The following is a 21,451-nucleotide window of genomic DNA, read 5'->3' as shown; positions in this document are numbered from 1 at the left end:
TAGATTAAAAAAAGATAAAGAGAAAAAAAAAAAAGGAATTACTTGATGATATGCAATTATTTGATGATGTTGATGATGATGATGATATGTCAGAAGTTGCTATGAGGCAAAGGGGTACTCATAGTCCAACCTCAAGAGAGAGGGTTATAAATATTGGTGGTAGTGTTGAGAGAAGAACACCTCTCTCTAAGGGGCGAATGGATTCTTTTTTCACCTCTAGCCCCGAAATTGTGGTTCAGGAGAGAAAGAAAAAAACAAAACAAACCATAATTGAAAATAAATATAAGAAAGAACAAAGCAAGTCGGTATGTAAGTGGATTGCAAAGTGGATTTACATGGCCGGCATTCCTTTTAATACTATAACTCTGGATAGTTTTGCATGTATGGTCCAGGCAATAGGGCAATATGGCCCAGGACTTATTCCTCCTTCACTACATGAGGTTAGGGAGCCCTTGTTGAAGGATGTTGTATTTGATGTGAATAAAATTTTGATTTCTCAAATAGAAGGGTGGGAAAAATATGGGGCCACTATTATGTGTGATAGTTGGTGCGATGGGGAATCAAGGGCATTCATTAATTGTTTGGTTAACTGCCCAACAGGTACTTTTTTTGTTAAGTCTATTGATGCATCAAACAAGTCACATGATGGTATATACTTATGTAGCTTGATGGATGAGATTGTCGATTTTGTTGGGGAGCAAAATGTGGTACAAATTATCACTGACAATGGTGCCAACTATGCTGCAGTTGGGCATTTCTTGACTTTGAAAAGGAAGCATACGTTTTAGACTCCTCCGGCAGCTCACTATATTAATCTTATGCTTACGGAAATGGGTACAACATCTTTATTTAGTGGGGTGATTGCAAGAGCTATGTTTGTTGTTGGATTTATTTACAATCACATCATAGTCCTAAGCATGATGAGGTCTTTTACAAAGAAGAGATAATTAGTGAGACCGGGTATCACTAGATTTACCACGTCATTTCTCCCTCTTCGAAGCCTAACCAAGCAAAAAAGTCCCTTGAGGACCATGTTTGCTTCAGAGCAATGGAGTCAAAGCAAATGGTTAAAGCATAAGGGTGGGAGAAAGGCTGAAAAAATTATTCTGAATACATATTTTTGAAGTCAAATAATTCTTGCATTAGAGGAGGCTTGCCCTTTAGTGAGAGTGCTTCGACTGGTTGATGGTGATGCGAAGCTCGCCATGAGCTACATACATGAGGCAATGACTAGGGCAAGAACTGAAATAAAAGATGTTTTAAAGGATGATGAAATTATGCGCAAGGCTATACTTGAAATTATTGATAGGAGATGGGATACCCAGCTTCACAGGCACCTCCATACAGCCGGTTATTTTTTAAACCCATCTCTTCACTACAAGCACTCATCCATTAAGTCAGATCATGTAATAAATGGTGGGTTCTTAGATGTGCTGGAGAAGGTGATGCCAGACAAAGATATCCAGGATGAGATCCAAAGCCATGAATTGATTAAGTTCAAGTTAGCCTTGGGAAACTTTGGGAGAGATATTGCCACTTGAAATAGGGACACTACAGATCCAGGTAAAGGCTAAAAGCCCAAAAATAATCTTACTTGTCTCTTACTTTATGTATAGTTCCATCGTTTATTTTATACCCTTAATTTTTAACTATGTTCTAAATTATAAAATATTATACAGCTGCATGGTGAGCATTATATGGAAGCGAGACACCAAATCTATCACGTCTCGCTATTCGAGTGTTGAATCTCACATGTAGCTCATCTGGTTGTGAGCGCAATTGGAGTGCATTTGAGCATGTAAGTCCTTTAGTCCTTATTCCTTGATCCTTATTTCTTGAATTTCAATTTTCTAATCTAAAATCTAATTATCTGATTTCCAATTTCTACCACAGCTCCATACAAAAAAAAGAAATAGGTTGGAACAGAAAAAATTGAATGATTTGGTTTATATGCGGTATAACGAGCAGCTTAGGGAGAGATATGAAAATCGCACAAAACTCAACCCAATTCAATTATATGAAGCTGATGGTGATTCCATAAGTGAGTGGACCATGGATCCAAGACAAGAGCGTATGTTTGAGGGTGAGGATCTTACATGGCTTGATGTCAAGGTAGCAACTGGGGCTAATGAAGAAGATCGACCTAACACTAGAGCACAAGTAGAGGTGCTGTTGGGTCTAGTCGCACTCGCACATTAGTTTCATAGGTCAAGGAGGAGGAAGCTGACTCAGAGGAGACCGATGAAGAAGAATACATAGAGGCCGTCGAGGATGATATTGATGATGTGCATGACGACTCTCAAGATGACTTGTCTAATTGATATTTGAAAAATGAAGTTCAAATTTCAAAATTGACTCTCAAAATGGATGATTGTATTAAGTTATTAAGTATTAACTCTTCTTGAGCTTGACTTTTGGTTTGTATTTTGTAATATCACTATTTTGTGCTTATGGTTGTACTTCTGGTTGTTGATGGTTGTGCTTATAGTGCAAATTTGTGCTTATGGTTGTTGATTGTTGAATGCTTTATGAAGCTGGTTTCAAGTTTCTGGTTTCTACCAGGGGATAGTGAATAACTGGATACAGAATCTCCGACAGCTAATAGTTTTGAAGTTAATCATTAAACTAAAATACCTACTATCACATATATCACCTTCATATATTTTTCTATGTATTAACTTATTTTTTTAGAATTTTTTTACATTTATTGACCACATCATCGCGATGCACCCGCATCCGGGCCGCATTGCCGCATCGACCCCCCACCGCATCAAGGCCGCATCCCGCATTTTAAAACACAGATTACTCCCACAGTCAAAAGACTTAAAACACCACACTAGGTTGATTGATTAGGCTAAAATTTGGGAAGCAACTAGCAATTGTTAGATGATTTGAGGTACAAATAAAATAAACTTTGCAGGTGTAGCTCGCTCCCATGGTATAGGATACTAAAAACCTGGTATGATGGAATCGTGGTTCCGAATGAGATTGGAGCAACGATCGTGGGCATGCGGATCTGGATCCTAGTTGCTAAGGAACTCGTTCCCAAATAATAGGAATCGAGTTCCCATAACTCCGAGTGCGAGATCCAAATATCCAAGGAAGTGTCGAGATCCAGACACTCGAAGCACGTGATCGAGATTCCGGCGCGAAAGTAGACCTCTACATGGGTGCTCCTGGTAACTATGGACCCAACCCAATTGCCTAATTTAAATAAGATCCATACATTCATTCTAGCTCAAACAAGTCAATGACTCCATGTATCTAAAAGTTACTTTATTTGCTTATGTTACTAAGCATAACTAGATTAAACAGCAACGAATGGAGTTATATCCATGCACAAGCAAGAAAAAATTCTTAGGGCGAAGGAAGTAGGTAGCAACTTTAAACATTAACACCTAAGTAACTTACCAGAAATTTTGGACAATTATGTAGGTTCTACTTGTCCCTCACACCACCCCTATCATATAACTCATGATAAAAAACAGTACACAATCTGATGCCACCAAAACTGATATTTTGAAGGTGTATAAGTGCCGCACTCAAGGTAAACAAAATAAAAAAAATTTCAATTTCAAATCCAAATACACCATTAAAACTTCATATCACAGCAAGCTTTTGACTTGGATAAATCAGTTGCATACACCCCAAAGCACAATTACAACACCTCAAACAATCCATAGACCTTATTCCACTCAAACCTAATATAACAGATTAGCTTAAACAACATTAACAAAACCATTACATGCCATAAATCAACCCATAAAAACATAGGGCACTCAAATTGCAAATTATAGTACCCAACAACCTAATGGAGAAGCCAATTTCATGCAACACAAACACAACCAAATTAGTGTATTAAATCTCAATATCGTGGAAATTCAAGTATGGATCCAAAGTTTGCCAGGTTTATGGCCAATATCTTTTGAATAACCCATAAGATTCCCCAACTACTTTCTCAAAAAAAAAAAGAAAAGATTCCCCAACTCCAATAGCACAATAATAAGGCTCAATTAGTTATAGCCTTGAGAAGCAATGTTGACTAAGGTAAGGCTCAATTTATTATAGCCTTGAGAAGCAATGTTGACTAAGGTAACCAATATCATATCATGCTCAAGTGATTAAGGATGCAGCGCAAGTAAGTAGAAACATGGTAAAAAGAAAGAGTGGTGCATGATGTTAAAACACGGTAAAATCGTGGGATGGAATCCACTGATATGAGAGTGTTGATTTAGGCATTAGGACAGCATGAGAAATCAACATTTAGGAATTGAAAGGAGGCCAAATAGCTTGCTGATTTTGAACCGTAAGTGGAGTAAATTGCAGCCAGATGAAGTAGGTAAAACTAGCTCCAAATCATGCTAAAATAAGATACAATAAGCTAAAAGCAGAGGCCAGGTATTCTAGCTATTATGCGTATCAAAACACTTCAAGAAAATGGATCAAAGGAAGTTATTCCTGGCCGTATGCAAGCAATGCGATTGTCACATTGAAGGCTAGAGGGCTCCTTGTTGATTAGAGAACTAAATGGATCAAAGTAAGTTATACCGTACCGTATGCAAGCAATGGGATGGTCACATTGAAGGCTAGAGGGCTCCTTGTTGATTAGAGAACTCCAAGGCCAAAGCACACCATGAGAACTAAGAGCATAAGAAGAAGAATAAAAACAAGCCCAGGGGGGGCAGGGAGGGGGGGGAGTGGGGCGCGTCTCAAATGGGGATCACGTTTTTCTCAGAGAAGCTAGAGTTTCTCATAATGCGAGAACTGGAGTTATATAACAATATGGGGATATATGCTTAGGACAACAAATTCGATTGGTGCCTTTACTAGATATAAGCCTTAGAGAATGGGGTTCTATGATGTAGAGAGAGGCATGATCCTAGCCACACATCCACTCTCATGCTATCAATGATGAGAGGTTGTGATTAACCACCATTATCTCCAAAACTCAAGATAATCTCCAAATTTCCCTCTCAATAAGATAATTGTAGAAAATTCAAAAAAATCAAATCTCCACACATTACCAAAATACCCATACTAATTTTGAAGATATGTGAGATAAGGGTATGAAAAAGGTGAGGCGTGCCACTCATGGTGCTTTCTCTCCCTTAGTTAAAATTGTATTCTCTCTCATGATCATGAAGCATGCCATAAGCCCAGATAGCACGTCATACACACCACCGATCAAAGAACCCACCTTAGAAAAGTTGACATGCAAAGTTTCTCATTGGACCATGGTTCATTAAAAGTCACATTATACCATGTGGGTATTACATGTGTGCATAAATGGTTGCACATGCGTGCAAAGGAAACTATTCAAGTTGCATAAAACAAATGGGTTAATTCCAACAAGGCACAAACTATGTCACATGTGCTCCTCGGGCATGGAGCCCATTGGCCACGTGAGCCCCATGTAGTGTTGGGTTTTATGGCCTTTAAAGGACTAGAGAGCTTGTAAATATGACAATTTATAGTGGAATATGCATTACAGAGAGATTCTCAAGGATGATGTTTGTAGGCCAAGAGAACTATGTGGTCTTTTATGTGTTGTAGACCTGTGAGAGCACGCGTTAAAGCCTCAACAAACTTCTGCACAGCATGCACATATGACAACCGCATTACTGAGAAGCAACCTTACAGAGGGACACGTGTACATGTGCATAGAGAGAGTCACACTTTACACTGTAGTGACAAGTGCTAGATTTGCTCTTAAAAAGGGGAACTGAAATCCACATACCAAGATCACAGTCCCACTATTTATTGTCCAACTTTGACAAGCCAATCGTAAATACCTGCAATGAAATTGTGGGTAATGGGTCTTTGTTTTGTTGGATAAGAAAATAATAGTGGATCATGGTTTCTAGGGCGAGTGGAGCGCCCTTAATGTTGTTATGTTTGACCCATTAGTACCAGTCTACTCCTATTATATTTTATTTTGGTATTAGAAACATTTTTATGATTTTTTAATATTTATTTAGAATTTTTTAAATATTATTTCTACTGTAAGTTTCAATGAAAGGGTATTTCTGAATTTTTTGAGCTTAATAAGGCACATGTGGGGACCAAGGATCCAGCCCCCACATATGTATGCCACTCAAGTGGGGCCCCCATGACCTCCTAGGGTGTCGCTACCTTTCACGCAAACGGAAGGGCACGCCACTTTTTATGCTAAAAGGGGGCACGCAATGTTTTTACAAAAAAGGAAGCATGCCCCATGTTCTTGTTTCAAATTTTATTTTAAATAGAAAATCTATTGATTTTAAATAAGATTTAGTCTCCTATTCTTGTGGGAGTCTCAAAATATAGATCATCCTTAACTATGGGAGATCTATATAATGTTATGTTTGATTATATTTCAAATTTAAATAGGGGTTGGTCTTGAGTCAAAATCTAAGGGGATAAGGTTCCTATTTTTTCCATCCAAAATCATGATGGCTGATTTGTGGGATGGATGGCTTTGATTAAATCTCTCTCACCGCACTGATTTTCTAAATTATCCTAAAAGGTCGAGCTGGAAATTAGATAAGCATACCTAAGGAAATCCTATTCAAAATAGGAAATAGATCTTGTTTCTATTTAAACAAGATTTGAACTCCCTCTCTCAAAACAACCAATATTCTCTCTCATGCAAAAAGATTTTCTCTCAAAAAGATTCTCTCATATTTTCTCACACCAATCTCTATAGATATTCCCCAGACCACCCTCTCTCCTCTTAGAGAATCACGCCACCCTCTCTCTTCTTATATGTGTATAGTGAAACCCTAAAAGGTTTGCCAAATTTTGAAAAACAAAAGAAGGGATAATCCCAATCCAGAGAGAGATTAACCAACAAATTCAGCCTTAATTTGTTCCTATAGGATGTACAAACCCTAGTTAAGTTTTTGAGCTCTCTCAAACCCTAGATTGAAAGGTATCGCCTGAAAAGCTTCCCATCTCATAATTTCCAGCAATACCTAAAGGAGTAAAAGTGTGTCATCGAGTGTAGGGTGTACCAAGACCTGTCAGGATAACTCCATGCATCTTCAATAAATCTTCCGAGTAGTTTTAATTATTTTTCAGTATTATTTTTTATTTTCTATGAATTTCTAGGAACTTGTGTTGTACTAAAAATTATAATAGAAGTTTCTTTTAAGCTCTTGGAAAGTTTCAATTTCTTTTGGTACTGAAAATAACGATCTTAGGTTGTATCTAGGGTAATGTTTCGATTTACAACAATATTTAGTGGCTTTTGTAAATAGAACTTAGGTATAATGAATAAAAGTAAATGAACATTTTTTAATTTAATACCTTGAGTTCCACATAGTCACTCCTCCTTACATGTAAGTGTCCCAAATTGTCCTTAATTGGAATTTCCATCAAAACAATTTAGAATTCCATGATTTTGGATTCAGAAAAACTCCATAGAAATACCCAAAATTCACCAAAAATCATTCTCAGTAATTTTGTTTTCAACTTTAGAGGGAACTAATAAAAGTATTTTAGAAGGAAATTAATCTTGATGACCTAAGCAGTCCACTTGGTCAGTTCTAGAGCCCTGAGTCACTTTCTAGAGGCTAACCCAACAAGACCTATGGCCCACAATCTACAGCAAGAGCCTATGCTTGGCTTATCAAAGTAAATCCAACAAATGGCCAGGTCCCTGAATTATAGTGGATTACATATGGACCACGAGGGCATGCACTCTTGTGAATGTGGAATACACTCTCAAGCACATATGCATATCTCTTTCTAGCAGATTGACTGAGAACGAACGCCTTCCCACTTGCGTGGTCAAGGCGAGCTTTAGCTCATGCCCTCAGAGCTAATCCTTCTCACACAGGGCTATACTCCAAAGTTCTCAATTACAGAAAGTGCTCTGAACAAATTCATGTACTATTTGACATTTATTGGTCTAGACAATGCCTTCTCCAGCTTTAATAGTGCTTAATCCATTCATATTCAGTATCAGATTGAAATCATCATCATCATCATCATTAGTGCCCCCAACTATTTAGGGTTGGCTACAGGAATCTTGTTCTACCATTCTGCTCTATCAAGAGCCATATCCTCATAAATCCCCATATTTTTTCTCACTAGTTCCATCCATGTCCTTTTGGGCCTTCGCCTTGTCCTTTTAGAGCCTTCTATTTGAACCAAGTCGCACCTCCTAACTGGTGTTAGATTAGATCTACACTACACATGGCCAACCCACCTGAATCTACTTTCCCTCATCTTTTTGCTTATTGAAGTTATACCTAAGTTCCCCCCGAATATGTCAAAATATCAATTCAATTTCAATCTCTTAAGCTAGAGAAATCTCCTAAAGTTCTCGTCATTATAGCGTGTGGGTACAATTATAAAATTCAAAGATTTCTATTAAAATTTCACTACTTTACTGAGACCTTTTTCGCATATTGAAAAATGCATTGGATTCTTCAACTTTCTTTTTCTTGTAAGTGTCTCTTCCTTTAAGCAATTTCAAATGTTTTTCATGAACATCAAAAACAAATTTATTTTCCTTTTGAGCTGTCTACTTCCTTTTGCTACTTTATTTATGCTAGCAATTCAAGATTATTTTGAGTTTCTTTCAACTGTTTTTCAATTGTATAAATATGAAATCTAATGTAGTAAACAATTTAATTGCCGGACATTATCTCATTGGACCTTCTGAGAATTTATATCATGCAGCACTAAGTATCACACATCAGCTTTTAAATTGGGGCTTTCTTCAAGCTGATCTAGAGTTGTTAAATAAGGCAGAATGCCGTTCGCTACTTAAGTAGTACTTCAGTAGCGTTCACTACAACAGTGGGCGCTACTGAGTTTCCAGAGGCGAACACTACACTATCAAGTGAAGTTATCAGCGGGCTACTTGAGTGACAAAGTCAACCTTCGGTTCCCCACGCCCGCTGATAACTGAAAGATTCAGAAGTCTTGTAATAAGGCAAGAAGACCTTTGGTCGGTCAAAAGGAAGGAGTCGCCCGGCTGTTCGCTGCTCTTCCCAGGCCGGTTTCTTTGTCCCAGGCCTTTATAATAGGCCTGGGGGAAGGCCTTTTGAAGATTCAAAAAAAGGTAGGGCGCCGCGTTCATTACTTGACTGATTAACAAAGCAAGTAGGCGAACAGCCTGTTATAATTCAAAGATAGCTATCAGCTATCAGTAGGCTTAGCAAGGAGGAGCGCTCGAAGAGTTGAGCGGCCGCCCACAACATAAGCAGCCACTAGGCTAGGAGAGTAAGCGAGCTACCTTCTATTCCCTGGGGCGGGGACTTTGACATTAGGGGAAAGGAATAGGCTTAGTAGGGCTCGAACCTACAATATCACCGTAAGCAGCAAAGAGAGAGCGCGCTAGCGATATTATTTATTCACTCCTTAATAGCAGCGGCTTTCTTGCTGATTCCGGCCGGTAAATTCGGTACGTTTCAACCAATTAAACTATAAGCCCCTACAATTATCTCGTAATGCAATTCGCTCACTTCAGAGCGGACGGAAAGAGGGGGCCATTTTGGGTGGCCACTCTCCATCTACGATTAAATTTGTGCCATTGCCTCCGTACGTTTTAACAAATCTAAACATTCTAGCTTGAGCCAAGTTTTGATTTGGAGAATCAATGATATTTTCCGCAGGTCGTTTTTTTTTTAATTATCTTTTTTGTTTGAAAATAATTTTTCTACATGTGGTCCTAGCTGAATAGTAAGCAGTATGAGAGGGAGAAACGGAGAGGTTAAATGGTGAGAGGGTTGAGGAGGAATAATAAACATGACAGAATAATGGATATCAGACTTACAGGGTTCTTTTAAAACCATTGATGTTCAAATCTCTTTTCTCAAACTTTTTGGACTCTTTAGAAATACCAGAAAATCTCATAATAGAACCCTTTGTATTTACAGTTGATCCTACTTCATTTACAAAATTTTGATATTTTGGGAAATGAACACCATAATCTAATTTTGAACAAGTTATTACGATATTTGTCAAGTGGAAAATACATCTAGATGCTATAGTAGCATATTCTGACCCTAGTAAAAAATTAATAGCCTTTATTTCTAAACAAATTTAAAAAGCTTTAATAACGAATTTGCCCTTGAGGATGAACCAAAATATAGATTTCCCTACAATCCACTTTTAACTCCATTTTTCTCAAAATATGGTGAAACATTGGACATATGAAAAGGAAATTTTATGCAAATCTTCTTTCATAACTTCAAGAAATTTTATATTACCACACTTTGAAACCTTCTAGCTCAAGAACAAAAGAATGAAAATAAGAATGTCTAAGAAGTTGAAAAGAGGAATTTGGATTTTTAGGGTTATCAAAGAAGTAGAACTCCTGGGTAATGGAAAATCTAAAGCAAATGCTAAAGAATGTCTAGGTCTTATCATTCACCTGGAAGCAGGAAGTCAAGAATTTTTCAAAACCGATAACCAGCTTTTCGAGGCTCTTTATTGCTTCATCTTCTTTTGCATATTCATCAAAAATAAGAGGTTGGGACCAATCCACCTTCTCGTCAACCTCATCATCATCTAGCCAATCTTTCATTAAGAATCATTTCTTCTATTGGATGTTAAAGCATCAGATGCTCCCAATCATCTATTTCAGCTTCTTTGTGGATTACAAAAGCAATTTGATGAAGGGGTATGAAAACTGGAATATACCAGCTTGTGTGTATTCTCATTTATATCAAATAATCACCAAAGAGTGCCCTTTTGGAATTTTTATATGAAGAAAAGCAACCGGCACACAAAGATAGCCCTATTTTTGGAATTTTTGAATAATATTAAAGAAACTTAAAACACTGATCTAGAGAATGGAATGCAGGAAAGAAGAGAGAGAAAGACACAAAAAGACGAAACAGACCGAATCAAAGAGAGAATACAGAGAACTTCCTTTTTTATTTTTTATTTTTTTTAATCAAGAAAGTGAAGTAGAATGGGAATAGATGAGAGAGAGAGAGAGTCACCACGATCGCTCTTGAGAATGAAAGAGATGAGAGAACATCCAATTAGAAAGCACGATGAGGCTTACTAGAACTTACAGTGTGTAGGTTGTGATGAGATCTACACCTATGACCACCTAGCAGTTTCTCACAATGGTTTTATTTCTAGTAAGATAGGTGTTAAGAAAGATAGGCTCCTAGATTACCAAGAAAACAATCTCAAAACTGAGACAAGTTTACACTTCAATTCTCGTTTCCTTCACTTAAACGGCACGGTTACATATTTATAAAGTGAAAAAGATGCCAAATCACCTTTACATCTTATCAGATGATTTACATTTACATCAAATCTTTAGGGCATAAAGAAAAAGAAAAACAATCTTTGCTTTACATTCTTTCTTTACAAAAAGAAAAAGTAACGAGACTCTACTGTCACGTTTACGTTAAAAATAAATAAAAGATATAAAGGAAAAGGTAAAAATATTTTATTCGTCTTTATTTCCTTATTTTCAAATATTCTTTCATGTGAAGGATACAAAATCCTTGCATCTTTTTGTGACAGGGGATGTTTGATTTTTTGGTTGAATGTTTCGAGTGCTTCTTGTTGCTCAACAGGATCTTGATTTACCAGATTTCCATCCATGTACCTTCTAATAACTACTAAATCAGTAAAATTTAGAGAAAATTATAAAAAAAAAAACCCAAAATATACTTTTTATGCAACTTACCCCCCAGCTAACTTTTGCTCTCAACTTTTTCCAAAAAATAAACTTTTTATGCAAATACCCCCTAGGGGAAAAAGCTCATTTTTCTAGACGAAAATGCCATTCCCGTAGCACACCGCCGGAGCGCACTTAAACAGTGCCGGAGCACTGTGACTCAGAATGCTCCACTGCCGGAGCGCACATATACATTGCCGGAGTGCACTTACATAGTGCCAGAGCACATATCACATTGCTGGAGCTCACTAAAACAGTGCCAGAGCCCTGTGACTCAAAATGCTCCACTGCCGGAGTGCACTTACGTAGTGCCGAAGCGTTGTGTTACACTGCCAGAGCGCACTTACGCACTGCCGAACCGCAGTGTTACACTGCCGGATCGCTCTTACACAGTGTCGGAGCCCCTATGACAGGGCTCCGATACTGTTTAAGGGCGCTCCGGCAACGTGCTATGAGAAGGACATTTTCGTCTAGAAAAATGAACTTTTTCCCTTGGGGGGGTATTTGCATAAAAAAAAAAAGTTGGAAAAAATTGAGAGCAAAAGTTAGCTGGGGGGTAAGTTGCATAAAAAGTAGATTTTAGGAGAGTTTTTATAATTTTCCCTAAAATTTATTCTTTGGAAATAGATATTTAATGGAAAAAAATTATATATGGTTGCAACCTTATACTACTGACACAAGGTAAACCTCAAAAATCCTATAGAAGTGAGTGTTCTACTGTCGGAGAACCCTATATTGATCGTCTCAACCTCGAGATGTGTGGATATGGAGAAAAACAATAATTTCAAGTCCTAAAAGTAGTGCATCTTGTAACAATTTATCTGGACTGTCTATGGTCAAGGTTTTCAAGTGTTTATAGATCTGCTTGATCTGTGCCATTTTAAAATTTTAAATTTCATAACTAGGGATAAAAATAAATTTTCAAGTCATCATAAGGTATACAACAATGAAAATACATCACCAAGCAAATTTTAGTGGTGCACCTTACTTTTATAGTATAAGAAGGGCACCTTATACAAATCTCACCCATATTTAATTGATCTTCGCAGTCATTGTACCCCAATAATTATTGTTCAGTAGCACTTTCTTCCCATTTGAAAGGCTCATGGCTCATGAATTTTTTAACGTGCCTAGTTTTTTCTGATAGAGATGGGATATAAACATGAACATAATTAACATATCTCAAATATATCTTGCATTGTAACTTATCATGCAGCTGATCTGGGAAGTTCTCTTACTTTTGAAGGGCATGAGGCTTCAGATAATCTTTCCTTCCGACAGACATACTCCCACAAAATCAATTGAATTTACAGCCACTTGGAATTTGTCATTTGATGAAGAAAGGCCTATACCATGGTCTTTTACAAGCTGGGCAAAAATCTTCAAATGTTGTATATGTTCTTTCACATTATCAGAAAACACTAAAATGTTATCTATATGATTAGCGATAAAGTTAATTTAGGGTTTGAAGATGGAATTCATCCTCATCTAGAATTGAGAGGGAGCATTCTTGAATCCGAATGCCATAACCAACCACTCAAATAGACCATTTGGGATAGAAAAGGTTGTTTCATGAATATCTTCTTCAGGTGATACCCTGATTTGCAATTAAATTTTGAAAAGATTTTATTTTCAGCCACTCTTCTATCAAATTCTTCTTTGTGGGCGAGGGGCCATTTAATGTTAATAGTGACATTATTCGGAGGAATGTAGTTTATTACCATCCTGGCTTTCCTTTCTTTTCCCCACTGTGATTTTTAACAATAAATGCAGCATTAGAGTAATCAGACGGGGTTGCTCTTATAAGCCCTTTTGCTACCAGCTCATTTACTTGACTTTTTAGTTTTGCCTCATCAACTTTATTCATTCTAATGGGCTTATTTTGAACGGGTATTTTATGAATTGATGAAATATGGGCCATAGGAAAATCTTTGTCCCATTTTTCAAGAGGATGTCCCCCACAGCAATTTCTGAATTCTTCAGTGATTTCTTTTGTAGTGGTTATCTATGATCCATCCTCTTAAGGATAATCCCTTGTTTCGCTTAATTAATTCATATTTTCTTGTATCTTCATCCATTCTGAACTTATTTTCCATAGTCTTTGAAAGAGGGGGATTTCCTTGAATCTTGTTGAATCTCAATTTTAGAGATGGTGAGATTCTGGGCACTATTTGCTTTTCATTTTGAATGGTAAAAATCAACATACTCTCATAAATGGTATAGGGACTCATTTCGTCGACAGTTACTATACCCAATCCGGCTTGAAAACCACCATCACCTCATCATCATCATTAGAGCCTTTTCCCAACTATTTGGGGTCGGCAAAAACCACCATCACCTATTCTTACAAAATTTACCATAACAACCTTTTTCTCCTATTTTCAGAGGGACATTTAAGGCAAATTCAGTTAATTTTCTTCTTCCATTCGTGGTTTCAGGAGCCCATGACCTATCCTCTAACCACAAAATCCAATCCCACATCAGATATTCATAATTGTGGGCCACAAAACTCATATGTCAATCCACAGTACAGTTCTGGTGCCCATGGCGTACACATAACCCCAACGTGCCCCCACATTCTTTTATTCGCTCAGTAAATAAAATAAAATTGGGAGAAATTCTACATCCATGCAGCCAACGTAGGGTTTCCTTTCGTCCATGAGGATGGATGGCCACAAGAAACATGTAATGTGAGTAAATATCAAGGGGGATAAGTTTTTTTCAATTACATGGATGATCCTGCCACAAATACTTGCGGAATGCCTTAAATATCATACTATTGAACCCTGATTCCTCACCTTTAGAGGCTGCAACTCATAAAAGATTGTGAGGCACCATGAGCTATATGATTTACATATGAAAGGGGGTAAAAACTTTAGCTTGGAACATAGATACCCTCATCAATATGGGAAACACCTTCACATTCCAGAACATGTAAATCTAATCCAAACCCAAAACACATGCACCTATGACAAGCTATCATCCCATGATGACGAAATGAAATATGTCCAATCAGCAATCATGATGGGAACTCCAATAGTATTATGCCCCTTATATGATACACACACTTTCAAGATGTATATTTAGTGCCTCCTATATGAGAAACTTGATAAGAATGTGAAGGGCTTCTCAACACACATTTTGCCCCAAAAAGAAAATCCGCATCCATCTTTTCTGCATACCAGGACTCCACCTATTTTTTCTTGGTTAGCATCTAACTACTGACCTCAACGACATTTCTGAACTCATCCAAAACCAAATTCTTTGACACTGAGTAACAATAAAAAACCATATCATAATGGTCTCGTATAATTGAATGATTGCAAACAATGACAAAAAGTAATTGGGTTTACCCATGTTAAGAATTAGGTATGCAGGCAGAAGGAACACAACATATATTGGACCACAATGAATTAGTTGTTGATGAAAACCACCTAGGTATTTCTAATGGGATTCCCCTAGAGAATGAATTAGCTTGCGATGTTCACTAACATCTATATGTAGAATTCATTCCATCTTCATAAAAATCACATGAAATATATGATACCTCAAAAGCAGACAATGTCGCCAGAAGGCCTCTTCCTGGTAGAGACTCAAAGCTTTCAATGGCTACATGTGGCAGATCTTTCCCCGCACTATGATCCACTACAGCTCTGCAAATATGAAATACAAACAAGAAACAAGAACTCAATGTTACACAGAGAAATAAAGAATCACCTGTTAACATAAAAAAAAGCAACACATGAACTCCATATCGTATCAACTGTCAACACCAGTATATCTGGCAATTTAAGTAAGTGGGCATCATAGACTCCAAGAAAACGTTTTTGGAAGTATATTTGTTTTCAAGATCAAGATCTCAAGCAGATGGCAATTGCAGCGGGTAAGAAGTGTCTTGAGTGAAATGAAACCACAAGGAGTACGAACTGGATGAGGAAACTCTTTCACCAATTTCCAAGCTCTTTTACTTGAGTATCCTCATCTATAGCCGTAGCTGGGACTTGCATCATTGTATTGGAAATATATTTGTCAATGGAATTCTTCACCAAGAGAATTGCATGGGAGCACCACCTGAATATTTATCTAATTCTGGTCTGTTGTGTCAACTTAAGATTTCCTCCTGTGATCTCAAATAGGCTGCTCAAATCAGGTCTAAACATTCTCTTTAGGTGCTGAAGTGGAGGTGTGGTCACTTTAAGTCCTCCACTGACCCATCTTTGATCAAATTTCTCACCAGTTATCACAGTTATTTCATTTACAGATAAACTTTTATAACCTTTTGGTAAAGTGAGATCTCAAGGGAGAGAGACAGGAAGAGAAGACGCAATCACCATAGAGAACGATGTCAACAAGACACCCTAGTCACCATTTTATCTCATACAGAAGAGATGCAAAGGACAAATGCATATAGCAAAGGAGATTGTTCATATAGGTGTTTGTGAGGATGAGTTTTTCTTCAGGACATTTTTTACTAAACCTTAGTGTCGTATCGACTTTGTTTGGAGGAAATAACATACATATATGAGGCACAAAATCTTTCAATGCTTTCATTAAGGTTTTCATTATTATAATGGCCAATAATATCAGAATACAATAGTATCAAATATAATTAAATAAAATATCAGGTCCCAAGATGTAACCTGGACATCAAAATCCATCAGCGTATGCACCTGAGCGTACTTAGGTAACTTCAGAGAATTGACTTAACCAAGGAATGCATTCCAGTCATTTTGTACAACATGCTGTCAGAGAGAAATTAGGGGAAAGAGTGTGAAATTAAAGTTGAAGCCATCTAGGCGCATGCATGGATAATAAGTGATGGCTGCTCGTGCTATGTAAATCTAGGTGGGAACAGGCAAATGAAGTGAGGCACCTTCAGCATTCCTTGATCAGTTGGGCATTGACATGATTTTTTACACTTTTAGCGCATTTGACTTTTGGGAGTGGCAGTTCTGGGAAACGCCACTTCCTAATACTGTAGCACTTCCCCGTTTCATAGCACCATAACGGGAAGTGCTACACAATTTTTGGGAGCCATAGTATCTAGCGGCAGCCAAAACAACATTAAAAATTGCAAGATGTGGCTGAAAGTCAAATGCACCCTTTGGTTTTTTGGTGAAACATTCATGAGATATGAAATGTTTGGGCCTTACTACGTGAAGGCATCCCATCCAAGGGGCGGCGAACAAAGAGGGCTGTAGGTTCCAAACTTTGGTGCCCCTTGCTCAAATCTGAGATAGTGGAACATGGAATTAGGTTCTATAGTGCGACAATGGAACACCATGTGGTTTTGGGTTGTGTAAAAAAGGGGATGATAAGTCCTTTAGGCAGCAAACCTCACACAAAATGACAACCATCATCTTTGTTCCCAATGAGGCTAAAAGAAATAAGAGAGTATAAATGCTGAGTGAAAACAAGAATAGCAAGTATAATCATCCCAGAAACTAAGATAATTAATACTTTGTGGTATTATGTTGCAATAAGAGATGAGAATAAAATATGACAAAAATGCCTACATGAACTCACTACATCTAAAAAAGAAAAACCAAGCCAGTCACATCTAACCAATTTCAATAATGCAGAGGAAACGTCAACCTTCTATATTCGGCCCTCCTCTGATACATTATGCACCTCACACTGCAAAATACAGAGGAGTTTCTGCAGATTGAGCCTTAATTTCAATGTCAAAGTAAGGGTTCACCAAATATAGGAAGTACTTCCTATATATATAAAATATTTCAAGTATAAAGAAAACGTTCCTCACTCATAAGCGGACTAAAACATGTCCACCACAATAAAAATTATTGAATGTCATATATCAAATATTGACTAGCTAAATTTTCTTAAAACGCAAATGAAATATAAATAATTATTTCAATACATGGAAAACACAAGAAGCCATATTCATACCTAAGGCAATGGAAAAAAAGCACTCCGAAAGGATCAACAGGGATCCACCATGAAGCAAATCAATATCAGAACGAAGAGTAATTTTACTTTGACGGGTACACGGGTACGGGAAAATACCCAGAATATCGCAATATGCCTTCAAGAGTTGCGTCTCCACACAAATCTAATTACCAACACTACCCCTCAGCAGACCTATCCACTAGCATAGTAGCTTCCCTAAATTATGGATGGGGATGGGAGTTAAAATTTCTTAGCAACCCATACAAATATCAAAGTCTTCAGCAAGGGCATTTCCCTACAATCCAAAATTGTGCAATCCCCCACCAAATGAAGAGGAGGGTATGAAACACATATTTCTAAAAACCCAAGTAGGATTTTACAAAAATAGAGATGTCAATAATCTGAATTGGTGATTTAAACTTGTCCCTTATCGATTCACACAGAGGCCCCCTGACAGGCCAAGCGTGCCTTTTGGTGCACATCTTTCCCATTTTGCCCTTGACTTCATCTTATCTGGTTGAATAATCGCAACTGGTCGTGCTCTTGAGAAAGAAACCTATTGGAACCCCACACCCCTTCTGTCACAGAATATATATAACAGGTCATGTTTCCATCTCTTACATAAACGGAACCTATCACACATCAATAGACCTTTCGGCTACGACAGGGTCCATTCTTAAGCACGCATAAACACTACGATAGGCCACCTTAGGAACACAAAAAATTGCTTCAGACTCCGGCAAGCAATTCACAACCACAAGACCTCTAAAGTTGCACGTTTATATTTCTTAAGGAGATATAAATTACAGAATACTAAAAGAAATTTTGAAACCAAATTTTAATGACAGGCTGCATCTTTTAAGAAAACAAAACTTGTTGGAGTCCAGTAGACCCTTAAATCGGTAATATTTATGACCTGTCAAAACCCAACAAGCATTTCAGAATATTGCAATCACAACAGTTGCATTTTCTATCTATTAGAGGAAACTAAACATATCAGCTTTAGACAAGCTTTATTTATCTTACTTTCGTTTTTTCTCATTTAGGGAAAGCATAAACCTGTCAGATTATGAAAGGCTCAATTGAGTACACAAAAAACTCATGCATTCCAACATGCATTTTGGAAAACACAAGATCACGTCAAGTTGTAAGTTTGAAAACATCACCTATCAAATACCGAGAGGCATTGTGAACTGCCAGGTTCACAACAGGGAATGATGATCCTATAGAAGATAAAAGAGAACCTATCCATGATGATGATCCTCAAGTAAGGGAATAATACAACAAATGGGGAGGGCCGGGAAATAGTGACATCAATACAAAAAAAAGATGTGCACCTAATGTAAGTCACAGACAACAACAGCAAAAAGAGGGCATCCTCCGAAGCAAGGGAAACCATATGCTTTCATGTTACTCCCTGTTTCATGTTATAAGATACAGCCACAAAAGCACGGGTGTCCTAGTAATAGAAACAAGGAGAACACACACGCCAGAGAAACATTCTACTGTATCTACACAAAAGTATGAGAGTTCCAATAGAAAGTAGGATTATATGCCCATGAGATAGGAGGACCATAGGTCTGGGGTCCTATATAATTTTCTAAAGTGTTGGATGGGAAGAGATCAGGATCTTATATGCTTATTTGGAAGAGTTAGACAATGTAAGACCCTTAATGAATGCCTCTTTTGGGTTGCTCTCTTTTGAAATTTCATGTGAATTCTCATAAATATTAAAATTCTTAAGAGATTCAATCTTCGTATTCTTATTTTTTAAATGTATTCATTTTATTGCTCAGACATTCTTTAGAAAAGAGAATCCTGATTGATGTCCAAAGCTCATTGGGTTGCAATTGTCATGCACAGTGAAGTCCTACTACTCTTTCTTGCCTCATGAACAGTTTGTACATTTGGTTGTTTATAAAATCACAAGGAATTCTCTTAGATGATAGTATTTGATGAAATTGCAGGTAAGGATGGATCTTCAAGATAATCTGTCTACTTAGAAGTAATGAACATGTTTTACACGTTCTCTTCCTTTCTTTTGGCACATGATTGCAATGCATCTACAAACTTTGAAATGAGAAAACACTTGCTTTTTATTGTTTACTGATTGGTACGTCATTGTTCCTATCCCTCACTCATACTGTAGACTACCCATTGAGCAAAAGTAAGTAGGTCATATTGTTGTTGCATTCCGATTTTTAGGGTTTTGGAAAATAGAAGGGATATTATCTTATTCTTTCTTTACTTCTCCACTTTGTTATCAGCATTAACTGATAGTGAATTGTTGCTGAGCCATGCAGAAATATGAGTACTCTTAGAAATTCATATAGCACACCCGAACACCATATCTTTATTTCCCAATGATTTTTAATTTATTGACCTACTAAATATGACTCTATGCACATTGACGGCTTTTTTTGGTCAAAAGAAGATCCATGCAAAATCATCAAAGTTAGTGGAGAAATACTTCACTTCCATTTGATGAAGCCTCCATTGCAAACACGCACAAAACCAGTTTCAATTTCTTGGATATCTCAACAGAACCCTACTGAAGGATCCCCATACTCTCTCCAAATTGTTGCAACACTTTGTGGCTCTGTGATGTAATCTCTTTCTCTTCAGAGGGAAAGCTTTAAATCACCACAACTTGAAGAAAAATATTTTTATACAGCAATGGCTGAACCAATACATGTAGCAGTGGCCATATGAGCTGTCCAGTTGGGCAACAAAAGTTTCTGGAATGAACATTTCATATATCTTGACAGCAAATAAGGCAATCTGACATATGTTAGATGGGTCAGATTTCCTTTCAACATTTTCCTGAGATATCAGGAAGTGAATTGTCCATTTGAAAATGGACGGCTCATGCAGCAGCACCATGGCCTACATGTACCAAAGCTTAAATACCTAAAACGCAAATCCTAGAACTGTGAGTAGTAGTTAATAATTGTGCCAAAGAAATGCATAAGAAACTTTTCAATTACTGAAACATTTTTCAGAAAAAGGCTAAAAATTTAATTGGGCCATGCCCAGTTTCGACCTACCAGTTTCAAATGCCTTTCAGCATCAAATATTGTATATTTTGAGACTTGCAACCTCGTGGTTTCATAGTTCCAAAATGCATTTCAAAATCTGACAAGTTCTGCTTACCTAATCTGGTCGTTCATAGTCCTTTTAGTTTATGCATTCATAATAAACAAACGAAAAGCTTGACAGAAGTACAAGAGTTTGGGGTTCCTCTAAAGGAACAAAGCAGAAGTTGTCATGAATGCAATGTTCTCATATGTTTGTTTGGTTCCAATAGGCTATCCTAATGTAAACATTGTCTGCCAAAGGGTTTGTTAGACTCCAACAGGTTCTGTTTCTTACGAAAAAAATATTATTAGAAAATCATTTGGTTGTGGATTGCTTTATGGCATCCCATGGGTTTTACATCTTAAGATATAAACAGGCCAAGACATTCAAGGGAAATAATGGGAAAGATTTGCACCAAAATGCACGTGTGGCCCTTCAAAGACCTCTTTGCATAACTTGATTAGTGACAAGTTTTGGTTTCTAATTTAGACTATTGATAGTACTAAGTCAGTAAATATCCCAACCCAAGAAATAATTGCACACAGCCCCAGGTCCAGGCAAATCCACGAAATGTCCACAAGCACCCAAATGCATGTAACACATGGGTCTCATAAGGATTCCATTTTCCCAGGCTTTTCCAAAATGTGCCATTAGAGCATGATGATGGTACAACCTCTAAAAATTAAGCTCAATCTACAAGACGGATTACAGTTAGTATCCTCCAATGCTATCATTCGAATTCTTTTCTAAAAAGGGGAAAAAATGGGAGCACATATTGCTTTCAAAACTAGCCAAATACAGCTAAAGAAAATAACCCGAATGTATAAA

The 21,451-nt window shown here is 37.3% G+C and overlaps 1 protein-coding gene across 30 annotated transcripts in view; it reads right to left on the bottom strand.

The window, feature by feature from the left end:
- HMA1 (heavy metal atpase 1) overlaps positions 1 to 21,451 on the bottom strand; it is a 74,096-nt gene that overhangs the window by 18,524 nt on the left and 34,121 nt on the right. For 17 of the 30 annotated variants that reach the window (XR_016047135.1, XR_016047134.1, XR_016047139.1 and 14 more), the window contains one exon: positions 15,183 to 15,288. Coding sequence is in view for 14 of the 30 variants with exons in the window: in XM_011624918.3 (XP_011623220.1) it covers positions 15,183 to 15,288 (106 nt within the window). In the remaining 16 variants the exon portion in view is untranslated. Of the gene's footprint in view, positions 1 to 15,182; positions 15,289 to 17,230; positions 17,273 to 21,451 lie in introns of all 30 variants that reach the window. The other 13 variants (XR_016047133.1, XR_002280926.2, XR_016047137.1 and 10 more) reach the window with 1 other exon arrangement.

This window comes from Amborella trichopoda, chromosome 13 (assembly GCF_054954075.1).
Source record: "Amborella trichopoda isolate Santa Cruz 75 chromosome 13, AtrichopodaSantaCruz75HAP2 v2.0, whole genome shotgun sequence".
Taxonomy (NCBI): Eukaryota; Viridiplantae; Streptophyta; class Magnoliopsida; order Amborellales; family Amborellaceae; genus Amborella; species Amborella trichopoda.
The sequence above is the reverse complement of the archived record's forward strand: the minus strand, read 5'-3'. Positions and strand labels throughout refer to the sequence as shown.